We start from the raw sequence: 21,123 nt of genomic DNA, 5'->3' as shown, positions 1-21,123 counted from the left end.
CACTTTAGATCAATTTACGGGATGTTGGGAGTACATACGTTGAGTTGACATCAAAATCATGTCATTCGGATGTGTTTTGAGAATTTCGATTTGAGCGTTTTTAGCCAAAAGTCGTTAGCCTGGAGGTGAGAGGGGCATTTCATGTCACCGCTACGAAACGCTATTTTTATACTTCTTCTACAGCTCCAAACAACATAACACTTACGTGGTAGTGAGTAGAGGGTCCCTAAAGCCAAACCGAAGTGTCCCGAGGTCTTCATGTGGTCGGATATAGAGTCCAGAATGAATTTAATCAAGCTAGTACCTTTCCGGAAATGTTGCTGCTGCAGCTGCCGCTGAAGACCGTGGTGAAGTTGGTTTGATATTGGATATTCGACAGATATTCACAATAAGGAAATAAGGTGTCTTTTTTTTCAAACCAATATCAAACCAACTTGGCTTTAGGGACCCTCTACTCACTACCACGTAAGTGTTATGTTGTTTGGAGCTGTAGAAGAGGTATAAAAATAGCGTTTTGTAGCGGTGACATGATTTGCCCCCGTCACTTCCAGGCTAACGACTTTTGGCTAAAAACGCTCAAATCGAAATTCTCAAAACACATCCGAATGACATGATTTTGATGTCAACTCAACGTATGTACTCACAACATCCCGTAAATTGATCTAAAGTGCATTTTACTCCGGATTATCCCTTTAAATAACTGATTCCTGCTTGAATTTTCTTTATTTCTGTAACTTTCACATCTTTACTGTCGCTGAGGAGACAATCTGGCTAGTGCTCAACTGTCAACACAACTTCTCAGTCCCAGGGGCAAAAGGCCCTTCTCGCAGAGACAACATAAAGAAAAGAAAAAAAAAGGGGAAGTTTTCGACGAACATGTGTTTGTGGTTTAGGTCTAAAAATAGCCGCCGGAGGAGCAACAGAAGCCGTGGAGTGAAGAGGGAGGGTCTGCATTGTTCGAGCTGTCCGCGGTGGAAAGTTGACCGTCGGCGGTGGAAGACCGAGAGATAACCCTCTGCAGAGGCCAGGAGTGATAAGGCAGTGAGAGGAACTGCAAAAGAACAAATGCACCACACTTGCACTCGTTTGTGTGAGCTGGAAAACTGGCAAAAGCCCCGGAGTCCATTAGAATCACAGCGGAAATCAACAGGGAGCGGTCGAACCCCAACCCACTGGTTCACGACTCGAAAAACATCAGCATGGAAGTGCAGCTGAGTAAATTCAGTGTTCAGATCTCAGAAAGAAAGAAAAAAAATAGCAATATTTCTAAATGAATTTTGTTAGGTTTCAAGCCTTCTATCATCAGATGAAAACGCATTGCTCACACCTCGTTCCACCCTAAACATTGATTCCGCCCAGTCTGTTTGTTCAGGAAATACTTCTGAAAAGTTCCACCAGGAAAAACTCTGAAACAAATGATAGCGCACTGATGTTTGAATTCCAGTCGGTTTCAAGGCCCCGCTGTTGTTCACGCCGACTTTGAGTCAAGCTGTCGTCGCTCACTGGGGGGTTTTACACAGAATGAATTCCTGCTCCAGCACAACAGGTTCAAATGAGAGCCCTGTTGTTTGAAATCTGCGTCGCTCTAAAATAAAAAATACCAACAAGATAGAAAGCTGACGAGAGGCAAGTCAAAAGCAACCAGAATGAAAGGGCAGATAGATGCTAACGGTACACTTTCGTCACTGAAAGATATTGACTAAGAGCAGACCGCGTTTCATCATCCGCACCAGCGCTGCATTGAAACCTATTTTGCACTCGAACGCCTACACGCCACATGTTGCTTTTAGCACATCTTTATGTAGCTCTAAGGAGAACTTTTGTATGTTTTGCCCATATATGAATCTGTTTGTCTTCGTCTAAGATGCATGTGGTAAATACTTCTTTGGAGAATCAAAAGGGTTTGGGATTTTTACACGATGAGCATGCAGGTTTATTCTTAATTCAGGAAACTAAGAGAGAAAAAGCTCTTTCAAAGATGTAAGATTCAGGGCCTTCGTCTGCACTAAATAAAAGATGTAGATTTGATGCATCTTGTTATGTGAAATGTGAGGAATCTTCACAGGAGAAAAATCTGAGTTGCTGTTGAAGCTCACATCAGGAAACACCAGAGATGGGGACTCGAGTCGCACAAACAAAGACTCGAGACTTGACTTCAGACTCGAGGTTTGGGACTCGTAAACAATCTTCATTTCATGAAATTATTGTTTCTGATCTTTATTTCATTCATTCCGATGTATGATAAGGCTGATGGCAGGCTGAGCGCAACATAGCCTCACGCATGCAGACAGCAAACAAGCCAACGGCCACTTGCAAAGTGTGTGGCATCGGGATAAATGATGCCGGCTCACCTACGTCCGACTTCATCAGGAAAACACACAAGGACAGGTTGGTCTCTTTGTAAACAGAGTTGTGAACTATATGCAGATTATAGCTTCATTGTTCACTACACAGCGTTGCTGATTTATCTGCAGCAGCTTGTGAAATTTGGGATGGACTTTGGTTAAGTAGCCGAGGTTAACAAGTTACCAAATTAATTGCCAAGCCAAGTTTAACGTTAATCTAATTGCTGTTTTAAAATAGCCTACTTTTACAATTTCAGGTTGACACTCAAAAAAAACTGAAAAATCCACTGAAATTGCGCTTAAAAATGTTATCAATGAGAGGTTCAGGCTACACAGCCAGTTATTAATTTATCTGTTAATGTATCCTGTGGTGCCAAATACAATTATATACTTCAAACAAGCTTTCGTGGCGTTTCTTCACATTGGATTGAAATAGCACCTCTTAAGTGCATTCTCTGATCAATTTCGATCCTGCAGTGTATAATGATATTGGATATATTGATAATACAGTGCATGGTTCCAGTCCATAACATACAGCAGTGCAGTCTGATCTAGAACAAATGGCATGTGTCAAATGGCAAAGACTTGAGACTTGACTTGGAAAAAAGTGACTTGTGAGCATGTCTGGCAAACACACACACACACACACACACCATGTACATATACGAACTTTCAAGAGCGTTTTAAAGTTTAGGCTAACCGAGTATTTGTTTAGATGTTGCTCAGACCGCAACTTCAAACGGGTGCTTATGTCTTCTCTGCACCGAGCACATACAGCAGCAGCTTTTGTACGTTGTTATGCTGGTTTTAGTCCACGATAGGCCTGGCTGGGTGTTGCTGCTTGCGAGCACAAAATTAATCTGATGATCGGTAATTTCCACATGCAATATGTTGAGACTCGGAAAAACTGGGCCATGGTTTTCTCCAGAAGCGAGGCTGAGAGAGTGGGAGGACTAATGACGCTGCAATTAAAGCAGGCGCCAAGCTCCGACACCACGGCAGCCCCCCCGCTGCTGCTTGCCCTCTATTTGCATCTGCAGGAAGGAAACAACACCAGCCTTCTGGATGCAGCGTGACCCACTGACGAGGCGAAAAGCCACAAAACATTTTTTGCTCAAATGTAGCGTAAATGAACACGTCTGCAGCGTGTCACACAAACTACACTGAAGCTGTGTTAGCAGAGATGGAGAGCCAGTAGCGAGCGCCTATTATGGATTGCTTTTGCTCGCCATAAATGGGAACCAGAGGATGTCAAACAGTCAAACGCTGATGTTCACTGGAAGGGAGTTTTCCATTATGACTTAGCAAGTTGTTGAGAGAAGCCAGGCTTTAGTTTTGAGAGATGGAAAATAAACGTTTGAGCCGTGTAATACTCTTTTGTGTGTGTGTGTGTGTGTGTGTGTGTGTGTGTGCGCGCACATGACCCAATGATACCTGATATTTATAGAAACAGAGTATACAGTAATCCAAGTGCGCCGAGCAGCAGCGGGAGTCTCGAGCAGGAAATCCTAAAGGGCGAGAGGCTGCAGGAAGAGTGCAGACGTAAGAATAGTCTGTAAGAGACACGCTGCTTAATGATTCGGCCAGATGAGCTTTTTTTTTTGTGCTGGAGCCACGGGGGGAAAAACAACAATGGCCTTAACTGGGACATCCTCACCCACCGACTGCACAAGGACCACAGACAATAAGCGCTCTCTATCAAAGGCTTCAGGTTAAATAAACACCCGCTCTGCCGGGAATGAGTGATTGACTGTCCAAAGGGGAGCATGAAGTGGCTCTGCTAAAAAGATGCGGAATGGGATGCAGGAAGCGATGAGGGAAGGTGCGCAACCGAGCTGGAGAGCGTCGCCTCACGGCCGCTGCGAGTTGATAATAAAGAGATGACCATGTGGCCAGATTTCATATTTCTGTCACACCGCCAAACGACCTCGCCATGGCAACTTTACCCCCGACTTTGCGGAGGTGAACCCATTCTTCATGATATCCCTTCAGATATATATATAAACTTTATTACAGGCTCAAAGCCCACAATGGAAACATAACAGTACATACATCATTAATAGAATACATTACACATTCATATATACATATACTAAAAAAGGGGAGCTAATGAAGGCACTCATACCAGTGTTCCCAGATCATAGACATGTACCTTACAGAGCTACGACTCGGATCAACTAATTGTGCAATAAGCTCATTTGTTGCACGGTCAAGCCTGCTCATGAACTTAAAAGTAAGATTTCTCAGCAGTGCCATGAAAGTAGTAAGACCTAGATTGCAGAATAAACCACTTGCTCTAGTACTCCTTGGTTTCTTTAGGAGAATCCTGAGACAATCATTATAAGCTACCTTCAGTTTCAGCAGACTCTCCTTCTTGTATCTAACCCAGAGTGGAGCTGTGTAAAGAGGGGAGCAGTAAGTTCGAAACAGGTTAACTTTAACATCTGTAGTGCAGTGATGGAATTTTCTAACCAGCATGTTAGCTTGGACATATAGCACTCTCCTCTGTCTGCTCATGTCAGCGTCATCTTCCAGCGTATCAGTTAGGATGTGCCCCAGGTATTTTGTGACATTAGCTACTCCCAGCTCTTCTCCAGATAAATAGAAAGGAGGGAACTTAATTTTCAGATCATCCTTGGTTCTACAGATCATTACCACACTCTTTTTAGCATTATATTTAATATCAAACTCTAACCCATAGTCAGAACAGATATTGAGGAGCTGTTGGAACCCACTACTACAAGGAGATAGAATGGTAAGGTCATCGGCATATAAGAAATGATTAATCATCATATCACCAACCATACAACCTGTTTGACATGTCCCCAAATGTCTTGACAGATCATCCATATAAGCGTTGAATAAGGCAGGAGATAAAATCCCCCCCTGCCTTACCCCGTTGCTGACATTAAAAGATGTAGAAAGGATGTTACCCCATTTCACCCGCACACTTTGGTTGGAGTACTAATAGGCTAAGATTCGTACCAGACTACTGGGGACTCCCCTTTGCTTAAGTTTATTGAACAGTTTAAAATGATTGACACGATCAAAAGCTCTAGAGGTATGTCAAGAGATTCTTCTTCTGCATTCTGTGGCTCTGCAATCGCAACCAAATAAAGGGAGTTGAAGACTTCCATCCTATGCCAGGGGCCGTTTTAGTGGCCCTGCAGCTAGAGTCAGTCATGGACATTGCGGTTGAAAGTAGTACTTTTACTTCCTCATAAGTTCAGGCGGTTTGACTGTTTGACTCTCCTTACTTCCACAGTGGACATGCACTGCTGGAACATGCTAAAAAAAAAAAAAAAAAAAATGACTTGGACATAAGCGTGTATGAAAGATTAAGATGTTTGTGTATGTTTCATTCGATATTATAGAGATAATAAATGAAGAAGAGGGGAGGGAATCAATGAGTGCTGATGCAATACTTTGGATACCTGCGTAATGTACCCCTGATTACAGTACGATGGAAAGCTACTATCATTGTTATTACTATAACTATTTTTTCTGCCGCTAATGGCCTTTATCTGATGGCGAGTTGCCGCCAAAGGACACAGGTCGGGGGCCAGCTGAAACACAGATCCACCGAGATGTACGCGGGGCGCTAACTCGACCTGTTGGCGGTCTCCTAGTAGGCTCTGGTCGCCAAATCAACAGCGTCAAAAGCCACATCATCAAGTACGCTTCGTCTCCCGACTTAGAAAAGGAGACAAAGTCAGTGTCATTTTTAAAAGATTTCATTTTGAAGCTCCAACATTTCCAAACTAACTATCAAACATTGCGGTGTGAGATCTTGTTGCTCAATAAAGGGCAATAAAACAGTCTGACATGTTAGAATGAAAGAAAAAGAAATGTAAATATGTAAACACATGCAATGAGAGCTGTGTGTCTGTATGCGTGTGCAAAAACAAAACAACAACCCGAGACATGAGATGGAGAATTTGGTGGGAGCCTGCAATTAAGAGAGCGGCTTATATAACATCAGGAACAAAAAGCTAATTCATTTTCAACAGCAGCTTAGTCTTAACTTTAGAGCTCATAGCCTCTAATGACCCTTTCATTCATCATGATGACCGTGACATAAAAAGCAGAAAAACGGCTTTCAGGCTTTGCCAGATGGTAGTGAGCTCATGCAGGTCTCTTTGAGCAAATAAGCACAGCCTCCTTCCAAAATGGCGGGCTTGAACAGGCTGGCAACGGTCAAAAAGATGAGCTCTGCGCAAACAATGTTCAGAAAATGGGGGAAAATAAATGAATAAATAATCAGAATCATCCACACTTTAATTACTTTCCAACAGGCAGCAGCCTTCTTTTCCACTCCAACTCCACCGTTTCACTGGTTTAACCTCTTGACATTTCTTACAGTCCCACAGAATACAATGCAGCACATTCAAATGCCCCCCACATGCTGCTGTATGCAATGCGAGATGCTACTCTTAATCTTGGGTTTTTACTATAATGAAAGGCAGAAGGCAGGCCAGAGCAAATAATCAATTTGTTTTCAATACAGCACAGCGTAATTGAATTTCACTTTCCTGTTAATCAAGATATAATCCCTGGAATAAGTTACTAAACTAAAACTGGAGAGCAGCTGAAAACAAGTCTGTAAAAAAAAAAAAAAAAAAAAAAGCCAAGCTTCCCCTTCCATGCATCCAGTCTGTGGAGACATGGGATGTTTTTTTAAATGTAACTCTACGTGGAGAAGGACGAACTCCGCTTTGGTTGTCTGTCGTGATAAAAGAGGTATGAGCGCTTCTGTAATCATTCAGTTTGCACGTCTCCCCGCACCCACCCCCGCCAGCTGCCGAGATAAAACACAGCAGGATGAAGCAAAGCATGAGCATGTGCTGATGTGAGCGTGCGACTATAACAAACACGGTGGGGGGGGGGTGTTAAACTTTCATGAAAGTGAAGTGGAGGCGCGTCGTATAAGGACAGAAGCGGGAGAAGGCCTGCTGTTGCTAACCCAAACTCTACGCCACACACACACACACACACACACACGTTGGGTTTATAAGGTTAAAGTGGGCCAAATTCCTTTAATAAACAAGGCTGGCGTAACCCCAGCACTCGGTCAAGGTAAAACGGTCTGGAATGTGCACTTTAATCACGTCCGAATTGTTTTGATTTAGAAATTTACACTGAGGAACAGAGAGGAAAACATAGCTGTGTCCCAAACATTATGGGGGCCGCTGTTTGTGGGCTTTTAAGCCCAACATTTCCAAAACAAAAAAGACTACATATACACACATATATATATATTAGGGCTGGGCGAGTTAACTCGTTATTATCGCGTTAACTTGTTAATTATTTAACGCTGATAACTATTTTATTGCGCATTAACGCAGGTTTTATTATTTATTTTATTTTTGTAAAAGTCTGTTGCTCACAGGCTTTTATTTTGTAAAAGTCTGTTGCTGTCTGCTGCGGAACAGGAAAAGAAAGTAATCGGCGGATCCACCAAACATGGAGAAGGGTACGGAACTTTTACTCGGCCATTTTCATTTTAAAGTTCTTCCAGACGGCGGAGTCGACAGAACCAAAGTCATCTGTAAACACTGCCAAGTTGAATTGTCTTCTCAGCGTAGTAGTTCCAGTCTAAAATATCACTTAAAGGCAAAACACACAACTGATAGCAGCAAGTCATTCAAGGAAACAGACAGTGGAGCGAGGCTTCTACATAAAAACTACAGAAAGATGCTGATGTTAAAAGTGTGTTTGCACAACAAATGTTATGGCACTTTCATTCATATGGCAGCACATTTAAAATAAAACTAAATGCTAAAAGCTATACACTACTTTTGAATTCATTTTTGGATTCTGCGTACAAATGCGATTAATCGTGATTAATCAGGGAAATCATGTGATTAATTAGATTAAAAATTTGAACCGTTGCCCAGCCCTAATATATATATATACAGTATATATATATACATACATACATACATACGTTCTTTTCTTTTTTTCAAATATCAATAAACATAAGGACAAAGTCGATAACTTCCAAAAAAGAAGCAGAAGTTTTCCACACATAAATTGTTTTCGTTTAATCTTTTTAGTTTCTTCTGTGGAATAAGAGGATTTAGTGGAAAGTTTTCCAGACACCCCTTGGGTTTAGAGGGCTTATTTTAAACAGTCCGAGGTCATAAAGGGTTAAAAGCCAGGCTCGTCTAGACACGGAAGCTTGTTAAACCCTGCTGCAGACAGAAGCATAATGACCTCCCTCAACTTAAGCTGCAACTAATGATGCTTCCGATAACCGACTGATATGCAAATTATTTCTTAATTAAATCAATTCACTCTTTTAACAACAAAAGGACACAAAAAAAAAAAACTCTCCATCTTCAAAGCAAAGGAAGACACAGAATTCTGGCATTTGTAAGGCAAGAACCAGCAAATATTTGCATAAAGGTTCTTAAAAACATTTAATGACAAATTTGAACACCCGTTTGTGAGACATTGAGATGCCATTAGGTGCGACACTGGCAGTTTGTACTGACCCAGTTGCTGGAGTGACCCGGTTTTGTCCATAAATGTCATAAACCGTGCACGACACGCTGCTTCTTCTCATTCGCTGCCGCGCTACACGTGACACTCTGCGGCGCTGTCGGTGATAATCAGGCACACGCCACATTCTGCTCCGATGGGAACAGTGTGGCAGGAAGCGGCAAATCAAATCAAAACCCGAATGAACTATATTTAGGGATCTGAAATGTCTCCCGTCTCCTGAGTGGACGGGTCCAGAGCGACTGAAATGAATGTTTGAGATGAAACGGCCTGAAAAAAAAGCTGTCTGAACCCCTGCTTCTGCTCGTCAGGGAATCCTATGAATGAGTTCTTGAACTCATCAGTGGGGCAGGTGGTGGTGGGGTTGTGGTGGGGGGGGGGGCTTTTCCCCCTCTCTGGCTTTCCCAACGTGGATAATTATGGTTCTTGGAGAGAACCCAAACTTCCCTTGCTCCGGGTTGACACTCCCACCCTTATCCCGGTTCCTTATCTGGGTTCAGTGCGGCTGTTCATCGTCCCGCTCTGCTCTCACACATTATCAATGTGGGGGGGGGGGGGGGGGGGTGTCGATGAACTCTGGAAAAAGTCCCCGTCTCGCGTCACACATTACTGAGAGTTATTTCTGCATCTAGATTCACGTGTGCGCGCGTCACTTCTCCCAGGGGGACCCCAGCTATAAAAATCCCCCCTGTGTGTTTATTTTGCCTGGTAAAAATAAAAGCTCGGGCCGCCTGGGTTCGGTACAGGTTGTCGCCCCCCCCCCCGCATCGCATCGGCAGCGCGACCACATGCACGCCTCTGCAGGTCTGGGCCTGAACAGGCTTTTAACAAGGGGCAGGGTGACCCGACCCCTCTGTTATCCGTTGCTGTGATCCGTCCTGCTCTTAAAAGTCAAACAGTGGAGTTCCTTTTCTGGTGTTATAACACAAGATTGCTCCCACTGGGATAACTCTTCCTAATGTGGATAAGGATCAGGGAGGAATCCCCGTCTCAATCTACATCTACAGCGTGACCTCACGCTGTCCCCTTTTTTGGAAATCCGCTCGGAAACAGTAACCGAGAGCATCCCCACCTGCACCATCATGCAGAACCAATCACCGGTGGCAAATTAGGACACCTCAAATAGCGGTTGTTTGCTTTGGAAGCATTGCATCACTGAGAAGACTTAATCCTAATTATCAAAACGAGGGCAAATTCTAATAATAGGGTAGAAAGTCAGTGCAACATAATAAAGAGTGTTGTCTCCACAGTAGCGTAGTAAAAGAAGTGTAACTAATAAACAGGCAAATGGGTGCAACTGTCTCACGGCCGGCTGTCTGTTGTGGAGCAGCTTATTCTCCTACAGACGAGTGCCAAAACTCTTTCAACTCTCCTAATGAGCTGCGTTGGCTCATGCTTCCCACAATTAGGGACTTTCAGAGGATCGGCCTCGGAAGCCAAAATTCCCCATCACCAATAGTCTGTGGAATCCTATTTTGGGTTGTATTTGAAACCTGTGCTTTCCCCTAAACATATTCAGACATTAAAATGGCAGCCAGAGATTAAAAAGAAACAATCTCCAAAGTGGCTCGTGATAAGGACAGCGGTCCACTTTATGCCTTTATGTGCAGCTACATTAGTGATGGGTTCTAACATCCGCTCCATAGAGAGGGCTGACTTGCACCGGGCAACGCAGGCAATGGCTTTGCCTTTTCTTACACGGCCCTCAGCGTGGAGTGGGAGGCTGGACTCTGTACACAGTAGCCTACAGATGTGGCAAGAACATCTTGCCACTTTCAAAATGAGGTTTTACATTTAATTAACATGTTGGCTGACAAGAGAATGCCACAATCACACGGCATTCGCAGTTCCTAGACCATCACTACCACAGAGGTGTTGTTTTAAAATGATAGCATTTGATACAAGCTTGTCAATCAAACACACATGCGGTGAATAATTCTGCAATATTCTGTTTTTTTGTGGTTTCTTTTACGTTTTCCCAGCACTGTTTCTGCAGGGGCTTGAATCTAAGTGAGGATTGCAAGGCTTCGACCTTTTCCCCCCCCGGACACCGAGGCCTGCAGCCCTGGAGCAAGGCAGGATGCATTTCACTTTCTTTGTGTTTCACACGAGACGCGCAGCCTGCTTCTCACCTGTCACAATGGACTGCGTTTGCCTGGCACGTGTGCGCCGTGTTGCAGCTGCAGAGAGAGAGCGAGGCGCAGGTGAGGCTGCACGAGGTGGAAGACAAGTTGTCTCTTGTTGCCGCTGCAGCAGATGTGACGCAAGAGAGCCGTCGCCTCATCAACAAGCCGAGGCCGGTGAAGGAGACGGCCACTTCTCAGGCAGCTAGTCGAGTTCGGAGTTCATTTTTGGTATTACACACACTTTATTAGATTAAGGACTTACAGGGAACCCCTTTCCACATGATAATAACCACCCAAGATAAACCACTTGTCATATATTGGGGGAGCAGGTGACGTGAAACGCAAGGACGATCTAACCTAATAAACTAAAACCAACTTAAACGTTTTGAAAATGGTTTTAAACAAACACAAGCTGAGCTGACAGAGTAGAAATCCTGAATAATTAGCCTCAATTAAAGGCGCGCCGTTAGTGATTTTTTGCAACAGTGCTCTTGTTTTGCCTTGAATTATAAATCTTTCGTTCCTCCCTAAATGTTAAAACACGCCTGCTGTTTTTTTTCTTCTTCTTCTTCTTCTTCAGATTAATTCAATTTCAATTGAAACGAAAGTTAAAAAAAAAGCTGCGATCATAACTTCTGAATTACGGAGGAAGCCCAAGAGTAGAAGAAAAAAATATATATATATATCACCCCAACGAATTATCAGATGTAGGCCACGAGGGGTTCGGTGGAGTTCAAAGTTTCCGTTGCCCACCGGTGGCAACTTTGAGCACATTTTTCTTCTTGAAATCCTAATTCCGTGCTATGACAGGATGGAGGATGGTAGAGCGGGGAGCAAAAACCAAAATAGCATCATCTGATGTTTCTTTCATAAAGTTTTCCACCCCTGCAGCAACACTCTGGAGCAGGCTTTGGCAGAGGAAGAAACACAAAACCAAGCTGTCACATGAAGCGTTTAGTCACGGTCTTTCTTTCTGAATTAAAAACGGCAAAAGCGTGAAGAGCTGGGCACAAAGTACAGACAGGACGTTCATCATAAACCTATTTTTTTCCCACATTCTCGGTCTCCTCTATTTCGAAGCGTTTCTCGACACCTCGTTACGTTCTGTGATCGCACGTTGGCAGGATAGTGCTGAAGCTGAAAATACCCACCGTGGATACCCAATTACATTATTCCGTCGGGGGAATTCAATACCATCTACCACGTGACATTTCGTCTCCGGGATCGACGCCGGCCGCAGTCATTTCTTCATGAAAAAAGAAAGAAAAAGACACTTCCCAACCACACAAGCGCACATTGTCTCTGTGAGAAAGGTGTTGGTTCCTGCTCTGCTCCATCTTTAGTGGTGGAAATATGTCCGCTCAGTGGATAGAGACAGAGACTGAGACCCAATCAATAACAACAAATAAGTTGGAAAGAAAAAAAAATGTCTTACAAGTGGGACTATTCATAGTAATCTGTTGCATCACCGTATGGGCAGCTTGGCTCGGCAAGCCAGAAGATGTGTATGTAATCAAAAACAGAGGGCTTGAACTGAAATGAAAACCACTGGTGTTGACTGCAATGAGAGCACTGGAGGAAGTATGTCGGCACCATCATTAGGACGATATGAAGTCAATCCGCATAGCCTTCGAAAGTAGGCCACCGACATCACCCTTACGTTCTCTGACAGAAAAAAGTAGCAGATGATTCTGTGAGCCAGATTTGAATCATCTGGCTTAATCCAGCTGAGTTTAACACTGGAAAATCTCCAAAAGTCATGATATGATCTATTAATAAGAGTCAGGAGGCCAGATTCAGTTGCCAGCAGGGATCAAATAGTGGATAATGACACTCAAATCACACCAACCCCCCCCCCCCCCCCCCCCCCCCGCGCCACAGAGGAAAAGCGTGCTTTACCCCAGCAGCGTAAATGCGAGCGAGCGCTCACCCCTTGTTCACAGGAGGCAAGCAGCATTTAGCAGAGCAGCAGCGGCTCCGAAGTTCAGTCTGTGTTTACATAAGGAAGCAAGCTGTTGGTCGCCCTCACTTCCAACGCGCTCTGAAGGCAACACACAGTCAATTTAGTCGCACGAGTAAAATACACAGACTTGAAGCATGAAAGTGTGCAATCATTAAACCAAGTACGCACCTGTCTGCTCAGTCAGACGCTCTTCAGACAGACAAACTCAGACCAAACGCTCTCTGGGCAAAGCGTCGAGGCTTTTTTACCTGACAGAAGGTAGAGGCTTCAAAGGTGGCGGGAAAATGTTAAATCAACTGAATTCCAGTCTTTTAGCTGAAGCTAAATGGAGGAAAATGTGCACAGGCCTGCATGTTTATACATCTTTTTTTAATACTCGTTCCAGTTCAAACAGATCTGAACAGCAAGCGGTGGCTTTCATGGGCATTTGGTCAGGTTGGGTTTCTCCTGCGTCAGCACTTTCCATTAAAAGATTGTGTCCTGGATCTGTAATAATTGCCTTCACGCCTAACGAACTATTCTTCCGTACTCTCTCAAAACATAAGCCTTGCCCCGGGCGTCACGGTGCGGTTATTTGGTGACACCCAAGTGCGGCCGCCATATTGTCCACCTGTTTAAACAGACTGATACTGAAAAAACAACACTGCGGGCCTCTAAAGCCCATCCACTCAACAAGTGTTCGGCTCAGCTGTGGCAGCTGCGGTGACGGCACTTGCTCATCGTCAGTTCTTCCCGTTTGTACGACAGCTTCTGCCACAGCACAACTTATTCCCCCCCGATCAGAACACCAAGGGCTTCAAAGAGGGAGCAGCTTATAAAACCAAAGCTGGAGAGTGGATTGCCTGTGTAATGCATGTTAATGGTTTCGTTATCATCTAACAGCAGTTCCATAAGAATAAGGTCAAAGATAGATTAAGAATATCTGTTTCAGCAGGAAGCCTGCATTTGAGCTGTGGATAGAAGTGACCGAGGCCAGACTAAATACTGCCGTTACGTTACCTAAAAGCAGCCCCGTCTCTACTGACAGCAAAGGTGAAGAAGCAAACACACACCAGAGCCACAGACACATAGGTGAGCACGTGAGACTCAAATGCCAATCAAAGGTTAAGTCTCGGTGGCAGTTTTAAACACAGGACAAACCAATTTACTCCTATAATCAGATTAACCGAGCGCGGCTCAGAGGGTCAACAATGGGAAACGGCTGCAGCTTGAGGGCGCCTCTCTTTTTGCCTGTTCAAACAACTAGTGAAAATCGGCGCCGGAGATCGTTCAAACGGGCTTAGTTGCACATTGGGCCCCGATCGACAGAACCTCGTAGAGGATAAGGACAACATAAGGAGATCGGTTTGAAACAGCCAGACCTGTGCCAACCCAGGTGATCTGAAAAAGAAGCAGCAGCAGGCTGATTAATGGTTAGGAGATGAGACACGAAGGCTGGCAGCATAAGGGCTTCAGTGTCCGTTAGACCAGTTTACAGTTCTGTGCATACACAGAGTGTAACCATTTACATTATACTTTCGCCGTTTTAAATGTTTGTTCAAGGTGATTTGCAAAGCTAAAAGGAATTTCTGAAAAATGGCATTTGGAAATCCTGATCTTAAGAGCGAGAATGAAGGCAGGCCTTCCTGACAGTCGACAGTGTAGTCTAACGTTATCTGTATATAACATCTACGGCTCACATAAAGAATGCAGCAGTTAAGTACAAAACTATTGCACAACGGCTGGTATATGTAGTTAAAAAAGAGGAACGATGCTTCGATGGCTCAGCTGATCAGAATGAAATAAATCTGCAGCCATTTTGAAAGGTTTTAAACAAAACTATGAGGCATGCGCGGTGTCTATTCTCCAGAATGTTACCATTAGCTGTTTCAACTTGTCATTTAATATGAGCATTTCTGGATTCTGGGAAACTGGATTCTGACACCAAGCTGTGGCTTGGACCGAATTCACTGCACACGTATCTTTAAATTACAAAGAGCGGGTACTTTTTTTGTTCTTTTTTTTTTTTCTTAAAATCAGATGATGCTGCAGCGATAAAAATCTATTTTTTATTAGAGCAGAGCTACAGTCTTAAAAAAAAAATCCCAAAGTGACCTTGAGTTGACACATAGTCTTAATGAGAGCTTTTCAGGCACAATTTCTGACGTGTTACGCCATCAGACAGAAGAAACAGAAGGATGTGTGAATAAGAGCGACCTTATTTAGAATTCAACTGTATCACTTACACTTTACCGTTTTGACAAAAAGATGGAACTTTGAAGCATGTGTGAATAGGGCGGGGAGATTTGGCAATGTTTCCTGTCTCACTTAAATTCACATCCTTATGATTTGCCAGACTGCTACCCTCACCAGGCTAATCCAACTTGTACTTGGTTAAAATGGGCTGACCCCCACGTTTGAAGCGTTCAGAACAGCGCGGGCTCCTCCTCCTCTCTGCCTGAAGCGGGAAGTTGCTTACTTGTATTTTTCGCGAGGCGCTTACTTGAAATAAAGTTTCTTTAAAGGTCTAAAATTTTTTTTAAAAAGGCTTAAATGTTGCAGCGAAAAGCGCTCAGGTAGCAGTGCAACTTTTGTGCTCATATAGCAGGTGGATCTGTGCAAAGCGGGAATGGGCCGTTTGCTAAGAAACAGAAAAAGAGGGCCTAAATGCACAAAGTTCAACGGGAAAAGGAGACGCTGCTATTTTGGATAGTGCAAAAGCACTTAGAGTCTGGGAGGATTCGAGTTCATTCTCAGTCCAATGTGTGCAGCGTCGAGGTCCATTTGAATTCAGTTGAGCGCATACAAGCAGGAGTGATTCGACCCCCAAATCGCATCATCTGGGTGTGTTAGTCCAGCTTTGAGAACTTCACTTTCATTCATTTTTGGTACATTCACTTTAAAAAGTCCGGTGTTGCTCAGACTAACATGTATACATGCTCAGTAAATATCGCACGTGGCTCTAACGGTCACAAAGGCTGCATAATAATCAAGTGAATCTGAGAAAAAAAACAATAAAAAACAAACAAACATACATAGTAATATATTACTTGGCAATAGTAAAAATGTTGCCATAATTAGACTAAATGAGAGCTGGAGCAGCAAAAACCCACAGTGTATTAAATTGTAAGAGGGTTCGAATGTACACACTGCTTTGGCTGCTTGATTTAACCATCCATAGCCAGACCTACATCCATCATTACTTTGGCAAAATTATCATCCCACCATCATCTTCTGACCTCGTTGGCTAATCAGCGGCACCCACGCAGTTCGCCGGTTGTATTTATCTTGTGCACCTTCTGTCAGCAGGTAAAACATCTGTGTATATTTAAAAAACAAAAGCCTTCAATCAATACTTCCAGGAGTGGCACTCCTTGGTCAAACACAAGGAGGTGGTGTTGCATTTGTGACAGCTGGAAGATCTGCTGTGAATTTCCGGGCCGCAGCTCATAAGTAGTGCAAAAACAATCTTAGAATCAGAGTGTGGATGTGTCACAGCATTATATGCTTTTACATCCAAGTTTAGAACACCTGAGGCGTTTTTACATTGTTTGTTTGGAGGATCGGAGTCAGGCTTTGCCTTCTCTCTCACACACACACACACACAAAATCTAATAATGGAAGCAGCTTTAAAAGCAGTCCACAAAGACTAAATTCCACCCACATATTCATCACAAGGGCTACCAACACATTGGAGACTTTTGCCTGCCTTGTGTGGGACCAGCTCATCCACTCAGGGCAGCAAACGTGCATTATTTATTGGCTTAGTAAGCCGGCTCTTCCCCTCGTGTTCTGGGACCAACACTTCACATGAGTGAGAGATCACTTACAGTAACGCAAAGTGTTTGAAGTTGAAAGCGCTCCGTTTTTTTTGGTTTTTTTACCGCCAAGCTCTCGACTTTTAATTTAGCGCCAACCTACGAGGTAAATACATGATAACAATCCGGGATATCCCTCAACAGCCTGCGCCGCCACTCCTTAGGAGGACGGACACACCCAGTGCACGCAGAGTATGCTTTGCTTTCTTAAGACGGGCGAGTAGGTGGATCTTCTCCCCCAGGTGAATATTTGATTGCGATGGGAGTCTTTTATGGAACTCTTGTGACCTTTTCTTCACCAATGCTCTGGAGCATCCCTAATAGGAGGATAAAAAGAAGAAACGGGACTTTGTTTCCAGTGCTTTATGGCGCGGAAAACCTCAACCAAGTGTTGGCAAGCAGCATCTCAAGCGATCTAGTGGTCAACAAAATGCTTTAGCCAATTATCCCAAGACAAGCAGGCACCCCTAGTTTCATGCAGAATATGGCCCGTTCCAACCTGAAAACAAGCAAACCTCAGAAGGTTGTTGGGGTTTCGCTGCTGTGATGCACGGAAGCAGACTCACGTCAACCTGACAGGGCCAGTTTGCTCTTCGAACGACGCTGAAGTTGGCATCCGATTCGCCAGCCTCCGATTCGCGAATTAAAGGGGTGGGCATAAAGGGCCATTTCACTGCATTTTGATCGACCAAAACAAGGTCCTGTATGGAAACTACAATAGTTACACTGCTCAAATCTGGATGGAATTATTCTAAAGAGACTATAGATTCATTAAAACCTTGTTTGGGATTTGTGAAACCTTTTTCTGATTTGCGAAAATGCAGAACAGGGCCATTTCACTGCATTTTTGGTATTCTGATCACCATAAACTGGGTCCTGTATGGAAACTACAATTGTTACACTGCTCAAATCTGGATATAATTATTCTAAAGAGGCTATAGATTCATTAAAACCTTGTTTGGGTTTTTGAAACCTTTTTCTGATTTGTGAAAATGCAGAATAGGGCCATTTCACTGCATTTTTGGTTTTCTGATCACCATAAACTGGGTCCTGTATGGAAACTACTGAGAAGATGCCGCATCCGAATCACCTAAAGTTGGAATATGACCACACTGGAGCGGCAGCATCCTTCCACTGTCACGCATTCTGACGGGGAGAATACGCCAAAGAAAAAACGTGTCACGGTACGTGTCGAACGTCTAACTTTTGACACGTTACAGAGCCACACAGCGCGTGCGTTTCTGTCCTTCTGTTCGGCCCATGTGCTTCCACGCGACACTGTAACGGTTCAGCAGCCGTTCAGGCGATTTCAAACGGTCGCGTCGTGACCAGCTGAGACGTCACTGAGCATAACGCGAGAGACGGAGTTGACAGCAGGGGCGAGGCTAGGGTATTTTTAGTGGTGCCAAGTAGTGATGGGTCATGCGCACAAGCATCGGCTCTGAGAGCCGGCTCTTTGTAGTGAATCAGAAGAGCCGGCTCCAAGTTTTTTTCCATTCGCTGCTTAGTTTTCACTTTCAGTGCTCAGTCCCATGATTGACCAGCATGCATAATTAAGGAGTTTGGTTTTGGTTTTGGTTCTGTTCTGTTCTGTGGATTTGTTTTAAATTTTTTGGTTCATTTGTCCAATAAAAAAGTTTAATTGAGGACATTATTAATGTTAGCTTGAGTTTGGTTCTGTTCTGTGGATGTGTTTGAAGTTTATTGTTAATTTGTGCAATAAAAAAGTTTAATTGAAATAAACTAATGTAAAAGTGGTTTTGTCACAGAATAAATGCAAAGAACTAGGCAATTATAAGGTCTCGCATAAAAACACTGAAAGCAAAAGGGTTTTCAACACATAAACCATGATTTTTTTTTTTTTTTTTGCAAAGTTAAGGTAAAATATAGGCTACAAAAGATCCTAAATAAAGAGCCGTTTGGGAGTCGAAAGAGCCGGCTCTTCTTTGGGAGCCGAGTCAGAAGAGCCGGCTCTCGGAAAAGAGCCGAACTTCCCATCACTAAAGGCACCACCGTGAGATAGCTCAGCACCCCCTGGCTCAGCACATTTTTAAAATGTTATATTATGCAAAAACACTTTTTTTTTTTTGCTCAAGGATGCATTATTTTAGTGACCATTTTATTTATTTTCTAGCATTTGTTTTTGTTTTAACTCTTTACTCCCAAAATAAATGTTGAGTTATCTTCAATATTTGTCTCAGGCTCTCTGTTATCCCTGTCCAAGCCACAGTCTTTTGAAATGAAAAGGTCAAAACTGAATGTTGTAGAGGAAAACACTACTCAAGGCAAAACTAATACGGCTCCAAAAATTTATAAATGTACTAGTTTGCCTCAATTAGTGAGAAATAATGTGCCTCTGGGGGCACTGGGGGCTGGGGCACCCTAAAGACCAGATCCTAAAATCGCCCCTGGTTGACAGGATGGGGAAAGAAGCAACATCGTGCAACATTAGTGTGAAGAAACAGCAATGACAGACAGACGGTGTTTGTCAATTGAGAAACTCACATCCTCGAAGAGGGATCCAACGTTGGCTGTCACCAGCAGTATTCCTGTGCCCTGCGCCGCTGTCAGCTCCCCTGCCATAATGCTCTCTCGCAGGTGGGTCCGGGGGACTCGTACGGCGGAGTTTGTAGGTTAAAAGGCGTGAGAAAACAAACGAGGAGAGGCCGGCCGACTGTCTCGGGGAAAGTGGTTAAAGCACGGGGAATTTGCGACTGGAGCCGGGGTTGAGGCGGCTCGGCTGGAGCATATTTTTCAGCAGTGGCCGTGCATCTACAGGGAGTTGCTTTGCTGTAGAAGGTCCGTCGGTAGGCGCGCTACTTTTTCACGTTCAGAGCCATTTGTAAAAGTTTCCGTTTTTAATCCACGGCGAGTGCCTGGTTCATTTCAGGGACGAGTGTTTCCCTACCTTTTGAGCAGTGTAAAACTCTCCCTCCTAAAGCAGGACGCTTTTCCAGGACCATAGCCTTCACTGTTGAGAGAGGATAGGCTGGAGTCCTTCGCTGCTCTGACGTCACCGCGCCAATGGAAACACGGCGCTGTCTTAAAGGGCCAGCGCACCATAAACACTGGTGCTCTACCTCCCAGGTCACTGCGTCCGTTATCGGACACACAGGGCTATCCCCGTTTCTTTTTCTCACTTTGACCTTGTGTCTGAGCTACGGAAGACTATTAGGGCCAGGCATAAGAAAACGTTATTATATTTTGCCTGTCAAGATTAAAGTCGACATGTTGAGATTAAAGTCGACATGTCGAGAATAAAGTCGACATGTCGAGATTAAAGTCGACATGTCGAGAATAAAGTCGACATGTCGAGAATAAAGTCGACATGTCGAGATTAAAGTCGACATGTCGAGAATAAAGTCGACATGTCGAGAATAAAGTCGACATGTCGAGAATAAAGTCGACATGTCGAGATTAAAGTCGACATGTCGAGAATAAAGTCGACATGTCGAGAATAAAGTCCACATGTCGAGAATAAAGTCGACATGTTGAGAATAAAGTAATTAGATGGACCAGAGGAGTCGACTTTTTTCTCGAAAATTCGACTTTATTCTCGACATGTCGACTTTATTCTCGACAGGCAAAATATAAATATTTTTTCTTATGCCTGGCCCTAATACTCTTCCGTAACTGGCAGTGATTGCAACATCGATGTCTTTTCAAAACAAATAGCTGTCCACGCTGAAAGACGTGTATTTGGATTAGGTCTGCGTGTTTATGGTATGAGTTGACTAAGTATTCAATGGTTTTGGCATACCATATCCACAATATTTATATGGATGAATAAGATGAAAATATAGTGAGTGTGACCAACCGTTCTTTATGTGTCAACACACTTCTTTTTTTTTTCCTTGAACAAATATATTTACTCCATAAACATGTTTTTTTAAGAGTCTGCTTTAAACTATTAAGTGTGCCTTTTGTTGCAGTTCCTTGGAACAGTTGTGGTTTCCCTACGTCAGACCAACCAGCATGTGTATTTATGGTTGGATTCTCTTTGCAGCAAAGTACTTAAGAAAAGACTTGGGACACCCATTACTCTTACTTAATCCAAGTGATGAAAAAAGTATATCAACGCAACAACATTGTCTTGTCTGAGTGTATCTGCACTGGCTCCTGCAATGAACGCCGACCCTCCAGGGTGTACCCCGCCTGTCGCCCAGCAGCAGCTGGGACAGGCTCCAGCTCCCGCAACCCCCAACTGGATTAAGCAGGTATAGAAAATGGATGGGTCGACAGATGTGGGTGACAACGGTATACAAAAAGTTCCAGCAAAAAACAGTTTTGCCAGTTTCTTTTTTAGTTTTTTGTTATTCTATTTTCCGTATCACTACATCTGGCAACACAGAGCGGCTTGTTTTTGTCGGCGTCAGCTACTTTCCATT

At 43.7% G+C, this 21,123-nt stretch overlaps 1 protein-coding gene across 2 annotated transcripts in view; it reads right to left on the bottom strand.

Moving 5' to 3' along the window:
- The window catches only part of inpp5a (inositol polyphosphate-5-phosphatase A), a 157,308-nt gene extending 137,589 nt beyond the window's left edge, over window positions 1–19,719 (bottom strand). For both annotated transcript variants that reach the window (XM_075474657.1, XM_075474656.1), the window contains exon 1: window positions 19,241–19,719. In XM_075474657.1, the coding sequence (XP_075330772.1) occupies window positions 19,241–19,318 (78 nt within the window). In that variant the 5' untranslated portion in view covers window positions 19,319–19,719. The remainder of the gene's footprint in view (window positions 1–19,240) is intronic.
- Between the last annotated feature and the right edge of the window lie 1,404 nt (window positions 19,720–21,123).

The sequence above is a fragment of the Odontesthes bonariensis genome, chromosome 2, assembly GCF_027942865.1.
Source record: "Odontesthes bonariensis isolate fOdoBon6 chromosome 2, fOdoBon6.hap1, whole genome shotgun sequence".
Classification (NCBI taxonomy): domain Eukaryota; kingdom Metazoa; phylum Chordata; class Actinopteri; order Atheriniformes; family Atherinopsidae; genus Odontesthes; species Odontesthes bonariensis.
This window is presented reverse-complemented; position numbering and strand designations above follow the sequence as displayed.